This window comes from Gigantopelta aegis, chromosome 9 (genome assembly GCF_016097555.1).
Source record: "Gigantopelta aegis isolate Gae_Host chromosome 9, Gae_host_genome, whole genome shotgun sequence".
Taxonomy (NCBI): Eukaryota; Metazoa; Mollusca; class Gastropoda; order Neomphalida; family Peltospiridae; genus Gigantopelta; species Gigantopelta aegis.
The window spans coordinates 52,910,889-52,930,380 of NC_054707.1; the positions used below are offsets into that span (position 1 = coordinate 52,910,889).

A 19,492-nucleotide genomic window follows, 5' to 3' on the forward strand; every position below is an offset into this window, starting at 1 on the left:
CGGTACCTAATTTATGAGACGTTGTGGTGCTTATAAAAACAATTAATGTCTATTGTCTGGCTTATAAGAACAGAACCAAGCGTTGTGCTTATAAAAGTTAGACTCGAGACTTTAATAAAGTCTTGCCATTTACTTTTCATGCAATTCAAGTCTAGAATCAAATTTGAAAGTGTTCTCTAGGTCACTGACAGCTATAGCTAGAGTCACCTCCAGCCCTCCCCTTATTGATATTAATATGTAGAAGGCTAGAGGAAACTCTATGTAATGTTTTGGCAATTGTCGACAACCAAATGTTCGCAAGCTACTGTCTAAAATACATATTTTTCCTAAATCTGATGCAACAGCTTTAGTTTGATTATTCTCGAGTCCAGTCATGACATTATAAACTTAAATGTTAACGCTACATGAAAAAAACCCAACGCCCCTATACGTCACTACAACGGAGGTTTGTTTTGCATAGGGGCATCTAGACTGGGGAGACCGATGTGGGGTCGAGTCATCCTCCCCGGAAAATATCGAGATTTTTGTTTTAATTTGCTTGGGCTAGGTAATTTACGGTTCCAATTACCGAAACCCTGTCCCTGTACACGCGCCTGTCTTCTCCATGTCGATTCGTTATAGTCGTATTCTTCTCCTTTCTTCAGACTGCCATAAAGGTTTACCCACTCAAACATAAATATCAAATGGGCATTAAAACTAGTTGCTTAGATGTCCTAATCAAAGCTGGCACCCTTCACACGTACAGAGGCATGCGCAAGAATTTCCCAAGGAGCGGAGACATTTTGGCGCATACAGTAAAGGCATGGCCAGACGGATGCAGATACGGTGGAAGCAAAGAGAACATTGGAGAGTCTGGCAGAGTTCGAGTGTGTGAAGTGCCTATACGTTCCTTGGGGGTTCGGGGGCATGCTTTCCCGACCCCCCCCCCCCCCCCCCCCAAAAAAAAAGCACACAAAAAAAACAAGATTTTATAAAGTGCAATGTCCTGGATTCTGCCATTTAAATTCATCTTTATAAACGCCGACAAATGCACCGTTTCACGATGTATATAATCTGTATGCATGTGTACATGCTAAATATATAGGCCTAAATGCACACTAGTTGATCTGTTTGCCAAAACATAATTTTGGGCTGAACCTTGCACTTTGAAACACAAATTGTTTTATTTATTTATTTTTTTTTTATTTTTTATTTTTTTTTTTTTTTTTGGGGGGGGGGTGTTGTATCTTTGGAAGGTGCTGACTGAGGATCCGAGGGGTGCAAACTTGGTATCCTTGAGCATTTTTAAATATTCAAGATGGCTGCCAAAACACATAACATGGCCTTTGATATACCAATCGTTGGGATAAGGGAAATCCAATCAGAAAATGGGTCCACCGAGTTCAACCCTAAGACGCAAGCACTTCAAGTATTGACTTTACTGACGGAGCCATGTCTCTCCCCATTGGCCTAATGGAAAGAACTATAATAATTACTTGACTTTACTGACGGAGCCATGTCTCTCCCCATTGGCCTAATGAAAAGAACTATAGTAATTACTTGACTTTACTGACGGAGCCATGTCTCTCCCCATTGGCCTAATGGAAAGAACTATAGTAATTACTTGACTTTACTGACGGAGCCATGTCTCTCCCCATTGGCCTAATGAAAAGAACTATAGTAATTACTTGACTTTACTGACGGAGCCATGTCTCTCCCCATTGGCCTAATGGAAAGAACTATAATAAGTACTTGACTTTACTGACGGAGCCATGTCTCTCCCCATTGGCCTAATGGAAAGAACTATAGTAATTACTTGACTTTACTGACGGAGCCATGTCTCTCCCCATTGGCCTAATGGAAAGAACTATAGTAATTACTTGACTTTACTGACGGAGCCATGTCTCTCCCCATTGGCCTAATGAAAAGAACTATAGTAATTACTTGACTTTACTGACGGAGCCATGTCTCTCCCCATTGGCCTAATGAAAAGAACTATAGTAATTACTTGACTTTACTGACGGAGCCATGTCTCTCCCCATTGGCCTAATGAAAAGAACTATAGTAATTACTAGACTTTACTGACGGAGCCATGTCTCTCCCCATTGGCCTAATGAAAAGAACTATAGTAATTACTTGACTTTACTGACGGAGCCATGTCTCTCCCCATTGGCCTAATGAAAAGAACTATAATAATTACTTGACTTAAACTACCAGCCAATTAAGGGTGAAAATAAAAAGAACACATTTCAAATTAAAAATTTTATTTACAGTAAAGTTAATAATGTATGTTAAAATGGAATAACAGTTTTCTAACAAATATTTTTGCCTCTGACTAGTGAAATGGATATGTATATATTTAAATATATTTTATAAAATGTGAAAAATAATACTACAATATAAATTCATATCTGAAATAATATTGGTTAAAATATATACTGATTTTTTTTTTATTAGTTGCCTATTTTTTAAAAGTAATCTTAAAAAGATTATGTTCTGATGAGTACAACCCTAAAAATAAATATTTGTATATTTACATAATATATAGTTTTAAATATATTTTACATTTTCACTGTACAAACACCAATCTCAGTTACAATCCTACCTGTAAAAAGCTACAGTCAAATATATAACAGTTCAAAAAGAGAAAGAAAAGGAAACAAAATTTGTTCTCAAAATGAAGAAGCTAAAGAAATGTTGAAAGACACCGGAGCACAATGTTATCAACAGTTATTACCCAAGAATACATAGATGTATAATCCATACACAGATTAAGCATGCAAGGTCTAGACTCCATATACACACTTGTATGAAAATGGAAAAGGCTTCAATCAAGAAAGTTATTTTTAAGGACTATATACTTATTTTGGACTGCATGTACATGTATTAATTAGTATATATATGTACATGTATTTAATTAATTAATATATATACATCTATGGAATTTCAGTTTATGGCAATAATAAACTACACCCTCAAGTTTCATCCCCTCCCACCCATAGGATAAAGGCCCACCCCTATCTCCATTTGTTTTATTGGCAAAAACAAAATAGCTTAATGTGCAATATTTCAAATGTGTAAAATAAAAAATAAAAATTCCACCCCCTACCCACATTCTGAAACAAAAGTAATTAAAAATCTACCATTAATTTTAAGTATCGATGGCCATCAACATGTTGGAATGGATATTATGTTCCTGTAATTAATTATACATGTAATCATGAAGTTCATTGGAATTACTGTTATACATAAAACATTTCTGAACAGCACATATATAATATAATATATAATTATGTCATAAATAATTAGCACTCCGGGTGTCATAAAAGTAAATGTCCACACCAATGTTTGCGTAAATTTCAGCACTATGACATCAAGAAATGATGAAAAATGTACCATTATTATATTCTACATGTATAACTAAATCTTAAATGGTCATTATGTTTTTCAGTCTTAAAGGTCCTATGTCAAAGTTGAAACTACAATATTTCATTATTTTCACATTTATATGTAATAAATAACTACAAAATTAATCGATCCCACACATAATCTTTCCATAATTAACTTAAGAATAATATTTTTTTTTATTAAAGTCTTGTACTGGATGACAAGAGAGGTTTTCCAAATAATTTGTGGCTAAATATTGTATGGTGTGTTGAATGTGTATGCATAAAGCAGTAACGTCACTAGTTAATGCATGTGATCAATATACTCTTAAGATTCCACTAGTAAATGGAAATATTTGCTTGTAATATTTATAGGCATATAGGTGAAGATATAAAGTTTCAAAGCAAAATTTACTAAATATTTTTGGCAGAAACCATCATTATTACAACTTTAACATAGCACCGTTATCCCTCCAAAATGTGAAAATAGTTTAATAGTACTGACTTCTTCCTTCGGTTCATTTGGAGCTATACATATAATTATACTCTTAAAAAAAAGTAGGGGAACCAGAAATATTAATATCAACTATTAGACCACAGACATCCTAGTAAAGAACATTCAGGTCTGTTTATCAACACACCGAAACACATTCCATAGTTTGCACATGCATCATGCAGTTGCCCCGTACACGTGTGTGGGGTGTCATTCTCGATTTTGACAATTTCCAGGAAGGTCCATTAATCACTGTGGAACATTATTTCTGTCAATCTTTTTCATTCTGTTGATCATACAGTTGTCATTGTTTTGTTTTTAGTCATTTTTATTGTTTGAATTTGCAATTTACTGATTAAAAAGCGTCAACTTTCAAATTTCACTTCTGACCCCAATCATCCTTCAAGATCTTTGGTGGTCATAAAACCTACTGTAATACTGAACTATTGGTTGTAATGTTTGCCCAATTAATTCACTATTATCATATAACCATTCCCCACAGCTAATATACCTTACAATTCTGGCAATTGTAAATTCTTATTAGAGTTCCTCTACTTTTTTTTGAAGATTATATAAAGAGCTAGAAAGTAAGAGAAAGAAAGAAATGTTTTATTTAACAACGCACTCAACACATTTTATTGACGGTTATATGGCGTCAGACATATGGTTAAGGACCACACAGATTTTGAGAGGAAACCCGCTTTCGCCAATTCATGGGCTATTCTTAGTAAGAGATATTGTTACTTCTAGTAAATGAGATGCTTGTCTGCATATATATATATACATGTATATATAAGTATGTAAATATATAAGTATGTAAATATTTAAAACTAAGGAAATGATGATGATGATGATGATGGTGATGATCAAGGTAGGCCTATTCATAAAAATACACCACAAGGCTAAAACTATCATTCTGTCATTGGGCACAGACTAAAAATACATCGAATATAATAATTTTGACACCTCTTTTTGGTCATTGTATTCTTAAAATAATAAAATTATATTACATTTTATAAAGAATAGTGAGCAAATTACGGATCTACTAGATCCAATTCAGTACTTTCGTCTCCAAACAATGTTGGTCATCTGAGGTTCATATTTTCCTCCTGCAGTGATGGCATTATTCTAACAACTTCATCTAACATCCACATCTCTGTACAGTCCTGGTCTTTCCAGCAACAATAGTTGTTTGTCTTTGATGCCTGTTCATGACAGACACCTGTTATTCTCTATCACTTGCAGGGTTCAACAAATCCACTAGCCCTTGGTCCCGGCTAGTGAATTGTTGGTCTGGGCTAGTAAAAATTCTCAACCAAATTACTATAATACATAGGACACGAGCCAAGGCTTCTGCGAGGGCTAGTGACTTTCTGAAACATTTGTCAAACACTGCAGTTGTACTAATGCCACAGTCTGGGCACTTTGTAGAATATTTGGTGCTTGCTTCTAGTATTTCTCTAACTATACACTACAAAACCTCTGGTTGAAATTTAGTTTATTACTTAGAATATTCATTTCTGTACTTCTTTAGAGTTCTTCATTGTCCTAATGTTAAAGGAACTTAAAACAAACATCTGAGGCCAAATTTACTAAGTCAGTTTTTTTGTTTAAACGCAGGTGTTTAAGCATTGTAAAACTACACACATGTAAGACATAAACAGGCTTTGTAAATGCAGCCCCTGATGCTGATGTGTCCATTTGGCCTGTAAAAGATTTAGATAATAGTCTTTTTGTAATTAATGATCATGACCACAATTATTTACTTGTTTCTGTATGTTTAAAAATTTTGACCTGGGGAATGGTCGATGAATCTGTATGCGATTATGCATTCAAAAATAAAGTTCAGATGTTAAGAAATTAATATTTACAGTAATAAACCATGTTTTAGCCAGAAATACCTTACAATGCTGTAAGAGGGTGTATACCTTTATAATAAACCATGTTTTAACCCAAAATACCCTACAATGCTGTATACCTTTAAGAATGTTTACAACTATTTACCCCTATTTACACTGACCGTTTGTTTTACCTTTATTATGGAAGGTTGTAGTGTGATAATCTATATTTTTAACCATATGTATCATAATAAATGCTTCTATTTTGTGTTTCCAAAACAGCTGACTAATCGTTTGAACAACTGGTCCCAAATATCAATATATTATTTATGGGCTTATGGCCGTACATACAATAATATAATTAAATATTAACAAGGACAAAAACCCAGATGCATCCAATTCAGCACTTGGTATTTCCTCTTCATCATGGTTGTTAGATGCAGCATTGTCGTTTGAAGCAGTTACCTTTCCAATATCTTCCCCGGGTTGGGTCCCTGGCTTTTCGGAGATCAAACTCCGGGGCAGACATGCTCGAAACCTCTGTGGTATATGAGCATGTTAAAAACTTACGCAACGCAACCTTTCCAATTTATTTTGTAAACACTAAATATATAGATTCATAATCTAGGATGTTAGATGATGAGCTGTAACTCCACAAACCCCACTCCATGAACACTTACACATCTTCAAGACAAAAAGACAGACAGTGAATGTTATGCCATCTTCACTGTAGTCAGACTCTAGGTTTTAACTGGAATTTGGTTTTTTAGTTTACCTTATTAGACCCAATATTACTGTGCCCTGGTTCATTTTTGACTGCCCTGCTAGGCTTGGCATTGCCCTGAGATTTTCACACTGATATGACCACATCTGTGAAAGAGAAATATATGGACATTATACTCTCAATAATTGTCCAAACATATTCAATAATTTTCACTCATTCGTATCTTTTCTTGCAGACATGGTCACATATATGTGATATTTTCAAAAAATTTCATGGTTGTCAAGTTGAGCTTTGTCATACATTCACATTGGAATCATACACATGAAGTTTTCCTGACAGATGTTCCAGCTCTTCGCGAAGAGACCGAATGAGAGGAGTTGGGGCAACCCCTGGCTTCAGGCTCTGCGTAACGACATCAATTTCATCATCCCTGCCCCAGTCCTTGGCCGGTGGCCGGTGAGGTTCCACAACACCACCATTAGATGATGCCAGCTTTTCATGGCCATCATCATCTCTGTGTGTACTCCGTGCAGATAGCGAGTTCAGTGGAATGTCTTCAAACTGCTGCATCCCAGGATAGACTGTCACATCACCATTAGGTAGTCCTGGTGATTTCAGAATGGATGATTTGCCAGAAGATCCTAGGCCACTGTACTGCGTGTGCTTGGAATGTGGTGGTGATTTGACATCTGGGCCGGACTCCAGGTCCGCTGTCCTGATAAAAATAGGCTTAGCAGGTTCGGTAGTGTAGTAGTTGTCACGGAGACTTGTGGGATATGACTCGTTGAATGTGGTAGTGGCTATGGGCTCCTGTGTAGGAGTTGTCTTTAAATCAGTCTGAAACAAAAAAGAAATAAATATACAGCTAAAGTGATGTTAAGCATATAGGGAGTTATATGAGTGAAACAGAAAAGAAATATATATATGAGTAAAAACATACAGCTTAACTGATGTTAAGCAGCCACAAAATTAATTATAGGAGTAAAAATATACAGCTAAAGTGATGTTAAGCAGCTGCTATAGTGAGTTATATGAGTGAAAACCAGAAACAAAATTATATATATTTTGTACTGTTAGGTGATTTAGAACAGTTTGTTAAAACAGGTGGCTGCTTAATACAATGTAAAAAAAAACCCATCGGCCTGTTTTACAAAGCGATCTTAACGCCAAGAATTTTTCACTCTGTCACATGTCACCCTGGAAGTAATTTTATTGTATGATGTAGTGAATATTTATAAGTTCATAAAAACAAGTTGTTGCAATTATGCTGTGAGCGAGTATAGCCTTTATCACAGTTATTGATTACTTGACAAGAGTTGCAGTTTTATTGTCCAGTAGTATTTATTGTGTAAATGAAAGCAAGCTATAGTCAGTCAACCGCGAAGTCTTGACCAAGGGAACAAAGTGAGTACTATAGCTATTAAGACCGCAGGAGTGTTTCATGATTGCCAGTGAGTAAAATGTTTACCTTGGTATTTGAGAAGCAGTTAATAAAAGAGAGAGGTGGAATTATTGAAGGTAGTACTAAACCAAATAACTTCCGGCTGGGTCTAAGTTCGAGGTGCACAGAACTTTTGATAGAGAAGTGAACACCACAAGTCCTGTGACTGGTTATAAATGTGAGTGTGTTGGTTGTAAAAAATAATAGTTTCATCTGAGTGAAAAAAAATTGCAATTTTATTTCATCTAGTACCAATGTGTCAAGTAGCCTTGTGCTTGAAACATGTATCGGGTACCTGTAAAAAAAAAGTACTCGAATTTTGTGCGAAACTAGGGTAGTCATAGACGCTACCCGTTATCTCAGAAACGAGCAGCTTGACCCCATTTTTTTCTGATTCACTTTAAGTGTAAGGGGTGGTAGTATTTATATCGCTGGCGTTTATGTCGGTTGATATGTTGCAGGTAGGAGTTTTAGCCACATATGTTACTATTGTCGTCTATGGGATTTGATTTGGTAGTATACACCCTATAGTACATATTCAGTGCATAATAAAAAATATTATGATTTTGTCATTTTATTTAATTAAACTACACTGGTTGATTAATTAGCCATCACTCGATCATGCAAGTTCACAATGACCTTGACCTTGACAATAATCTCTGCACATGGCTCTGAATGGAGTTTGAATCAAAGTTAGCACTGAAGAAAAGTTGGTTTTGGCCTATAATTCATACTGTAAAGATTTCAATAATTTCTTTTTACATGGTATTTGACTTGCCATATACAACTGCTCTTAAATATGGTTTTATATATAGGCAACCTGAACTAAGATTTTAATAGCAATTTATTAAATAGCAATTTATTAAAAATAGCATGTGCCAATAGTGGGTTAATGTCTTTAGTTTTCATTAACATTGTTAATTTTTTATGTATGAAATTCTGAAAACTCAAATTTGTAAAGAAGTTGATTTTTATTGTAATTTTGACATATTTATAGGGTGCTAAGTTATATTTTAGACAAATTCGTAGTTTTATGCAAAATTTAAAGTAAATTTGAAGAAAAACTTTACCAAAAACATAATTAAATTTGTTGTCACTATTGTGCCTTCTTTTCTTATTTGTACATAACAATAAGGTTGTTAAACATATATTTAGATCTCCAGATCATTTTTTTTTCTTAATAATCACTTAGTTAGCTCTCATGAAAAGCATTTTGAGTTTATACTAGATTCAGAACCATTTTTTTCAGATTTGATTATCTGCCTTGGATTAAGTAATGTTACTAGCTAAATAAAATGCTGGATTACAGATTGTAGGAATACATCTAATGTACATATTGTATTCATCCGGATTAGAAAATAATGCAAGAAAATAGATGTTCGGGTAATTTTATCATTTAAAAATAGTTTTTTTCAGTAATTAATCAAAAATAAATGTGTTAAAGCTGCATGATTATTCCAGATATCACAACTATTAAAACCTCCAACTACAGTAGGCTATAAATAAAACATAGTCAGGAATATTGGTGGCTGCCAATAGTTTTGATGGTTCATTATGAAAATCAGCATGGCCGATGGATTTGAAATTCCCACATCTGGTAACTTGAAGACACCCACACCCAGCATACAGGATTTCCTCCCAACACTAATGTTCAGGACATTAAGTCATTACTTCATACAGGTACAGTCATGTTTGTGTTTCCTTCCTTAGACAGTGTATTTTTTTAATACTGATATTTCTTTGATGTGCCTGTTAAGGTCTTCATAATCTAGGGGTCAATCAAGTGCATGTGTTTTAATGGAATTCTTTAAAGGGGTAGAGGTACTCTGACTATCTTTGTTGTCTCTACATATATACCTGAGTACACACACCCAACTGAAAGTAAATATCTTCAGGAGTTTTATTTTAAAACATTTTGTTTAATATGACATATTGCATTTGTACAAAACTATATGCAATATATATGCTTTTTGAGGTGTACATTATATTAGGTGCACTGTAGAAACAACAGTTTCAGTGAGGTTGTCAGTTTATGTCAGAATACACCAGATCCTGGTTGTCATAAATACACATAGCTGGACACTTTTTGAAAAATGTATGTTATCAGTATAGGTAGTACTAAACCAAATAACTTCCGGCTGGGTCAAAGTTCGAGGTGCACCGAACTTTTGATAGAGAAGTGAACACCACAAGTCTTGCAATTGGTTATAAATGTGAGTGTTGGTTGTAAAAAATAATAGTTTCATCTGGGTAAAAAAAAGTGCAATTTTATTTCATCTAGTACCAATGTGTCAAGTAGCCTTGTGCTTGAAACATGTATGGGGTACCTGTAAAAAAAAGTACTCGAATTTTGTGCGAAACTAGGGTAGTCATAGACGCTACCCGTTATCTCAGAAACGAGCAGCTTGACCCCCATTTTTTTCTGATTCACTTTAAGTGTAAGGGGTGGTAGTATTTATATCCCTGGCGTTTATGTCGGTTGATACGTTGCAGGTAGGAATTTTAGCCACATATGTTACTATTGTCATCTATGGGATTTGATTTGGTAGTATACACCCTGATGGGACATTTTCACATTTAGACCAGAGAGAGCAAGACGTTATTTATTGTGTATAAAGATTAATTTGTCATGTAAAGGTGCGTCCACCTAATGCAGGCAGGAATGGTCTTGTGAATGTCACTGTGATGTCTGATGTTGTATCTTTATTTATCTTATATTGTATCATTGTATCTTTATAGTATTATATGTTATATCCTTATATGCTCTACCACATAGTGTATCTCGTATGTATATTGTATTATGTAGCATGAGAAGTATATTGTTGTAGGGGGTTATTGAAATAATGTTAGGAGTTTGGGAATTAATAAAAAAAATTAAACAAGAGTTATTTATATTGGATTGTAGCACGGGCAGAGGGTGAGTGATGGAGAGCGGCCGTTAGCATCGGGTACCAAGGGGTGGAGAAACAAGGGCAGACACTCTGGCAGAGAGTAACTGGTGTCTTTACAGCCAAGCCTAGGGGACCGATGACTTTATGATGAATTACCCTTACGACTGATGACCCGGCGTGGCGGTGGTGGTGAAGTGGCGGACTGTTCCTGAGCTTGGCCTTGTGGTGTATTGGTTAACGTGGTGGATGGAGCCGGGTGGCGGGCTGTTCCTGGGCAGAATCAGGCGGTTTCTTGCCTGGCTTGGAGATTGTGTGTGTGAGTGTGTGTGGGGTGTGTGGGTATTCGTACTAGAGACACTAGAGGAAGTATTAGAGATACAGATGAAGAACAGCGAAGGACATTATATTTAGTTGGGAAAGGGTGGGGATTTAGTAATATTGAATTTATGTATGTATTATTTATGTTATTAAATTTGGTTAAAGTTTAAACATCTTATTAAATCCTTTACAAAATTACTGACTCGTGACACGCTCAGTAGATGCTATGGGAGAATAGGAAGGTAACCTGTTAACAAAGGTGACTACCTAAGCAAGAGGCCAGTGTACTAATGTGAAAAAGACATTTCCAATTCCATGTATATGTATCTGACTGGACATAATTATAATAATCAATAGAAGTGAGTCTAGTAAGAACCTGTTTTGATGGTAATGATATTAGTGCCACTTCATCAGAAGCCCTGTATGGACTCCATGCTTCCAAGATTGGTTGAGATGAATGACTGGTAGAATAGGTGGGGTTCAGAAATATCGGAGTATGCCTCTTTTCTGGAAAACAAACAAATAATTGTTATCACCACTGACTGACAACAACTGCAGAAAAGCAATAATGTGTACTGCCTATATAACCGTAAATAAAATGTGTTGAGTGCGTCGTTAAATAAAACATTTCTTTCTTTCTTCTTTGCCTATATCATGTGGCACCCTAAAACCCTGTTGAATATGCAAGTATTTAAAAAGTATGAAGACTGTAACTTTGATATCTCACACTCATTACTATATGGATGTTTGCCACCTTCAGTAAACATTTGATATCTCACACTCATTACTATATGGATGTTTGCCACCTTCAGTAAACATTTGAGGCCCATGGGTCAAATATTGTTAAACTAGCAACAAATTCAAAATTGTAATTTTAAAAAATGCAACGCCAAACAGTCAAATAAAAATAAGCATTGCATCCTTTTACTTACAATTTTGAATCTGTTGCTAGTTTAACAAAATTTCACCTATAGGCCTAAATTTTTCACTTTTTCACTGAAGGTGGCAAATAATGGGTGTGAAATCAAAATTACAGTCCACACATTATTTATACAGTTGAATATTCAAAAGGTATATTTTTTTGGGGGGCCACTTGATATATGATGCAAATACAGTGGTCGTAATACTGCCATCAGGGCTCACCCTGGATCCAAAATACATGTAGCCAAAATATTAGCCAAATGGAATTTTTATTAGCCATATTGAAAATGCTTTAGCCAAATTTGTTTTACGCAGTACTGTATAGAGTATTTATATATGATTATGAAAATGTATCTTTTTCAGCTAATTGTGTACAAACTGGAATAAATAGGAATAACAAAACCTCAATGGGGGTAGGGGCAGTTACTATATTACTTCGAGTTTTTCAGCGGGGGTGGGGCTGGGATGGGGTTATGCAATATCTTCAGAGTTTGAAGCCAGTACCCTATACACCCACCCCCACTTCTAAGGCCTATGACATTAAATTAACAAACATACAGAAATATGGGGGTGGGTGGATGTTTATGGATGGTGGTGTTTTTTCTTTCTTCCTTTTTTCCCAAATAAAATTTTGAGAGCTTTTTTTCTTTTCTTTTTTATAGAGCTCATTATTTCTTTAAATAGCAATCTTTATGTTAGTTTGAATAACTTTTTTTTTCTTTTCTGTTTAAGTGACCCATCAATTCCCCACCCCAAACAATTTCATAATTTGTGCCATGTTGTTGCTGTTGATTTCAGCGTCGTGTTAAATGCTTGTTGTGATTTCTGCTTACAAAATACCTAGGCTAAGAATGCCAACTTCACAGTATACTCCCATTTATTTATAAAAAAAAAAAAATTTAAACAAAAAATCCTTTAATAAAATTAAAATTTACGGTCTTTTTAAAATCCAGCTAACTTATTAAATGTCACCTCACAGTCTTACAAATTTATATCTAAAATTATCTAACAAATATGATTATTGTAAACTAATTTTATTCAGTGTACATTTAACTGCAATTTGTATAATTTAAATACTGCATGTTCATTTCCGGCGATCGCAATCTGCATGCGTGCTCTCGACCATGGGTATGAAATTAACAAAGACAAAAGAATAAACAAAAACTGCAGTTAGGTATTCATTGATGCGAATAACTATTTTTTTTCTACAAATTTACATCAAGATTTACTTTTGCGTAATCGTGTTGTTTAATGTCTGCAACGATGTCTCTTGACACGCGGGTGTCAGCTGACTCTGAAGCGTGACGTATATTCGTGCCAAGAGCTGTCCTCAGTTCAGCCAAAGAACGTTCTTCCTAACGTTCGCGAACTATTTGATTGGTGTTCGTTGTGTCCATTTGGTTTAACGTGAAGTGCACAAACCAGTCTAACGAACGTTTTGTTTTCGCTTGGTCTGGCTGAACTCAGCCCTTGAGATGGCCTACATGTCTTTCGGCCCTGAACTGGCATGTGTATTCAAATTGACACGCATTGTCGGTCTGTTTTTATTACTTTGGTTCAAAGATTTTACAAAGTAAAAATAACAAGTTACAGATCTTCCAGACATTGCTGTCATACATGTTGAATGCATGCCGTTAAACATGTTAATACTTCAAACAGTTTATATATTAAAAATGACACTTTAATTTTCTTAGACATGTTATTGTGATTACAAGTTTGTATTCCAGCAGCTAACAATCTATGAGTTCTAATACATGTATTGCATAATAAAGATAAAACGTACCTTCAATGTGTGGTTCAGCAGCAGGAACTGGGCTAGTTGTTCTGAAAATTACAAGCCAAATATTTCTCATTATTCTGTTGCACACAAACAGAATACCTAGCCACCATAAGATGCACCATTAATTTTAAGTATTAAATATATTTATAACAAATGTGTTGAACAATGTATTGAAGCACAAAAAGCCAAATTAGTTATTCATTTAAAGAAATGTAAATTTAGTATACTACATTTTGTATTGGTTCATGAATAACAGACTAAACAGAATTAAACTGTTTCTGCTCTCAATAATGATATACTGCGTCTCTTGCAGTTTACCTAAGGAGCAGTGGGTCGTAGGATCAATCACCCTTGGTGCACTCATTCCCTCCCTCCTTTCCCAACCAATTGTTATGTTTAACACAACCAAAACACATATCCATTAGTTTCCAAAACATTTACTAATTACTTCCAAAAATGGCTACCAACAAACTTTTCAAGCACATGCTCTGATATCACATATACAGAGGTCATACTAAACATTGCTACTGGTACATGCTGAACTGTAAATAACCGTCTAATGTAAAAACTACTAATCTTAGATCACAATATAGTACATCAGAGGCCTAATTCTCTACTCTCTCGCCACATTGTGATCTTGTAGTACAATGCTAAAAGACTTGCAAAGAGAATGCTTTGTTGTCTAACAGAGCCTAAGATAGCTTTGTGAATTGGGCCTCAGGCCTCTTAATAAATGCGAGAGCGAAAGTTTCGTTCACATGTTGCTTGTGTACATGTAAGTATAGTTTGTGTGACCCATTTTTCATTCGGCATTGAATTTATGACATCATTTACATGATCATGATGGGTTACCTGAATTTGTTTTTGGATAACCCATAAATGGTTTATGCAAATTTTCAATTCTCAGAATCCTGTACATCAAATGTTGTGGTATGTGATAACTTGTCAGAGTGCATATTAAAGATCCATTGCTAAGTATTACACAAGACATAATGTGATAATAAAAATAAATTTGTTAATTAACAAACAAGCAAAATTGTTAATTAACAAAAAAAAACACCCAAAAAAGTTTAGTTTTTTTCATTCACACTGGAACGAAAACAATTAACATTGCTTTAATTTTGACTGTGACTAGTGCCAAATATCGGAATCTAGATGAGTAACAAAATCAAGAAAAACAATGATGAACAAAGTGATTATCAGCTACTTTAGTATTTAAATCTCACTGTAGTCCTTCCTCCATCTCAACATCTTTGGATCGTTTCCCCTTCTTCTTGTGAGGTGTCTCCCTTGGACTGGATGCTGGAGTTACCTTGTTTCTGAAAAATGGTATCACTAACAAAGTCAATACTAACATCCAACAGCCCATGAACAAGTAATAATACACTACATTAATTTAGTTTTAATATGTGAGATGGCTGATATATGGCAATCATGTTAGTAAATTAATAATCATATATGTAAATGTAACAGGAATTCAAATGCGAAAAGAATAACCATATAAAGTTTTGCAAAAAATAAAGTTTGTGGTGTAACCACAATTCTGGCTATACAATTTCTTACCAAAGTAATCAACTCATTTGTTTGTTAATATGTTTAATTTATATTACAAGCAAGTAGCCTCATCAGGAAAGAATCTTTTATACATACTTTTCAATACAAGACAGCACATATCACAGCATTTAGTATACCAGGCTTGGTGAACTGGGCAGGAACAGTGAAAACCCAAACACTTGGACTAGCTACTTCTGATAATGTTTCAAATCTGTACCTGGACTCAACTTGTATGTATGCTATGCTAATATTCGAGTCCACTTCGAGTCCTAAGTTTAGTAGTTGAGCTAATCTTACTGTCAGTAATTTCATGTAAGGGCAGAGGTGCATTTCTTCTATACTGTTTTCTAATGTGCACTATGAAAATTAATAAAATATTTTTCTCCTTATCACATGTCTGGAAAAGTACCGTAAATATATCACTAACATATGCTTCATTTAAATGACTGCCTAGTGGATTTTGTGAATAAATGATTGTGCATTTCTTGTGTTTAAATTAATATTGACAAAATCCAGTGATCTCTAATAACCTAAGTTTCAATCAACATACAGTGAATAAACTGATAGAATAAGAATGATTCCTCTGTCCAGACTTACATTAAAGTTTCACATGCCCATTATTATGGTGAAGTACCATGCAGATTATCAGATTAAGAAGAGCACCAAACTATTTACCGGGACTCTTCAAATATCCATAAATGTAATGTGTTCTTAAATTAAGTGCTGCTATTTGTGGATGAACACCTAAACACAACATGCAGGTGGGGGTTTTTAAAAGTATAAACAGCTTGTGAGTGTTCCCTGGTGACTAATACAGTTCTAACAAGAAGGTCATTTCTAAACTACACTGAATAGTAACATCTAGTATTTACTGCATTATCTGCGTAACAATGCTCAAGCAGCCACCTTTGTAAAAAAAGCCAAATTTTTATTCTCTCAAATCATCTAACCAACCTATATTAAGCAATCACCTGTCCTTATATCCACTTTTTTAATACTCTATTTGGTGGCTGTTTAACACTGGTTTGACTGTAATCAACTCTTTTCCAGCCACACTATATCAAACTGCTATACTACAGGAATCATGGGCAGGCCTCTAAAAATGTTTGTTGCCAACTCTCAGACTTGTTTCAACATTTTAAGCATTATTAGCGACCAATAATTTAAGAGTTCGCCTTTAAACCAAGACATTTGTTAATTCATTTCAGTTAACAAGTAAAACTCTTCAAAACATTAAAAGAATTAACATGTGACGGTTTGTGAATAAAGTCTATTTACAAAATTTAATGTGATCAAGACTAAAATTTCTAAATATAACAAAAACATGCAACAGTGTTTTTATACATTAAAATGTAATCAAATATAAGTATTATGTATCACCTCTTTCCATTGGACAAAACAGAGCTAAGACAAAATAGAAGATCGATAAAATTTTCTAATTCATATTAAACCCAAATGTATTTAAAATATGTATCAATAAAACTAAGTGATAAACAATTCCTTCGTAATAAACTTTTATACAATCCTAAATGTGTTAAGTGTAGAAGAATTTACCAAATATAAATAACGTGTATGTGGTAAAAAGAATTTTTGAATAAAAATAATAATTATACAGGCCTACCTGTCTTTAACATAAAGAGAAAGTAAATCAAAGGGTTTTGTGTGTGTGTGTCTGTGTTTGTGTGTCTGTGTGTGTGCATGCATGTGTCTGTCTGTCTGTCTGTCTGTGTGTGTGTGTGTGTGTGTGTGCATGTATGTGTCTGTCTGTGTGTGTGTGTGTGTGTGTGTGTGTGTGTGTGTGTTTGTGTGAAGGGGAAAATACATGTAACTTTGTAATTTTTCTTTGATGTAAATTTTCCATCAATCCCTCTAATCATTCACTCGTCTGTCACATCTCCAATGCATGCCAAAACCCACCAAAAAAAAATTCATACTAACATACTGTAATACAGAGTTCAACAAATCCACTAGCCCGATGCCCGTGGCTAGTGGTTTTTAAGTTCGGGCTAGTGAGAAATGCAAAACCACTAGCCCGCAGGGCTAGTGGTTTCCTCCACCTCCTTATCGCTCGATCGTGTGTTTTTTTCTTTTCTTTTTCTCTCGGCTGAAAGTTCGTTTAATAAATTTGATTGTGATTTTGTCATCGAATAATATCAACAACGCAATCAGTATATAATAATAATCCACTTGAACTAGGTCTGCAAACTGCAGTAACATGATATCTCTACATTGCCACAGTTACAGCATGCATTGTTTACTTTTCCCTTTCAAGTTTCTGGCACAGGAAATAATTCTAATGACATGCATGTTTTGATTGGTTGGACACGTCACGTGGTAGTTAATCTTGCACATATGTTTTAGGCTAAGAACTTTGAAATCACCAATCGCGACGACAGGTTAATCTCAATCAAGTAAACCCCAGTCATGCTTTGAATTTCAGTGTTTGTTTTATTTACCTATTGTTTTCTAATTTAACACTTCGCTGACATCTGCAATCAGGAAAACAATTTACTTTAATGGTAACCGCACATGCAATGACTCTTCTTGGCCTATTACGTGTAGCAGTCTGGATAATGCTCCACAGCTGCCGATACAAGATAATACCTTTTTTGTTCATCAATTAACAACGGATTAGATGTCGCTGTTATATTCTTTTGATATCGGTCTGACACGGGATAATGCCCTGTATTTGAGCAATTGGCATCACCGTTCCTGGCGATGTAAGTAGTAGGGCCCTAAATGTATAACCCACTACTAAATACACTGAACCATCGTGACATACTGTCGTACCCTCACTTAAATTTAATTATTTTGATAGTGTTGTTTAGATACCAACCATGAGTTTGCTCAATTATTTTTCCCCGAAAAAGCAAAAAGAGAACAATGACGATGGATCACACTTGACAAAAAAACAAACGTACAACATGTCAAAAAACTAAAAGTTACAACATGATTTAAGTGTTTGTTTTATTTTACTGTTATACTCGTAAATGTGTATTGTTACAAAAATGATATAAAAATCTAGTTTTAATTGATCAGGAATTTGGGCTAGTGCTTTATCTTGGTGGGCTAGTGTTTTTCACAAACCCACTAGCCCTGTGGCTAGTGACTTTTCAAAATATTTGTCATACTCTGTGTAATAAATAGTGTGTGGCTACAAAATTATATTTTTAAAAATGACACAGAAATATATTTAAATAAAACAATTTTATGTGACCAACAGAGTGTTGGCTCTCCGCCAACATATTGGTAATCCTGTTGCACTTTACTATTAATTACAGGACACTGATGTGATGATGATGATGACTTTAGCCAAGAGTTAGGGGGCGGGACATAGCCCAGTGGTAAAGTGTTTGCTTGATGCGCGGTCAGTCTGGGATCGATCCCCATTAGGCTATTTCTCGTTCCAGCCAGTGCTCCACAACTGGTGTAACAAAGGCTGTGGCATGTACTGTCCTGCCTGTGGGATGGTGCATATAAAAGTGTCGACAGTGGGTTTCCTCTCTCAATATCTGTGTGGTCCTTAACCATATGTCAGACGCCATATAACCGTAAATAAAATGTGTTGACTGCATTGTTAAATCAATCAATCAATCAATAAAATATTTACATGCTCCTATACCACGAAGGTTTCGAGCATGTCTATCCCAGGTTCGGCCACCGGATGCCAGTAGTCCAACCTGGGACAGAACAATTACTGGGGCAATTTTGATATTTAAACAAACAGGGAAAAAGGACTTTACAATAAATAATTTTGTGCATTATTTTCCCAAACAATATTTAATATACAGCAAACAACTAACAATTTGTAACGCAAATTTAGATCGGGCAGTCCTAAATATAAATATATTTTAAAATGTTTTTTAAATATATTAATTAGCCCTCAAAATAGGGGTGGCAGGTGACTAGGAGGTTAGGCTTCAGCCACAGGAGTTTTTTTTTTAATAGGGGGATATGTTTTACTTAGGGGCACCCATCGTATTGGGGACTTCGGTGTGGCCGAAACCGGGGAAGGCTCCGGGGGGGGGGGGGGGGGGGGGGGGGGGGGCGTGGCGCGGGCAGTCCCCCGGACAAACCTAACACCCCTTACGGCCAAAACCGCCTACGCCTACCGCATTGTTAAATGAAACATTTCTTTCTTTCTTTCTGATGTCATGATGATGATGA

General features: G+C 35.1%; 1 protein-coding gene across 2 annotated transcripts in view; it reads right to left on the reverse strand.

The window, feature by feature from the left end:
- Positions 1–4,302: 4,302 nt before the first annotated feature.
- Positions 4,303–19,492, reverse strand: part of LOC121381047 (mucin-17-like) — a 75,825-nt gene continuing 60,635 nt past the window's right edge. For both annotated transcript variants that reach the window (XM_041510129.1, XM_041510128.1), the window contains 4 exons: positions 14,998–15,090; positions 13,775–13,815; positions 11,447–11,577; positions 4,303–7,257 (listed from right to left, as the gene is read on the reverse strand). In XM_041510129.1, coding sequence (XP_041366063.1) covers positions 6,715–7,257; positions 11,447–11,577; positions 13,775–13,815; positions 14,998–15,090 — 808 coding nt within the window. In that variant the 3' untranslated portion in view covers positions 4,303–6,714. The remainder of the gene's footprint in view (positions 7,258–11,446; positions 11,578–13,774; positions 13,816–14,997; positions 15,091–19,492) is intronic.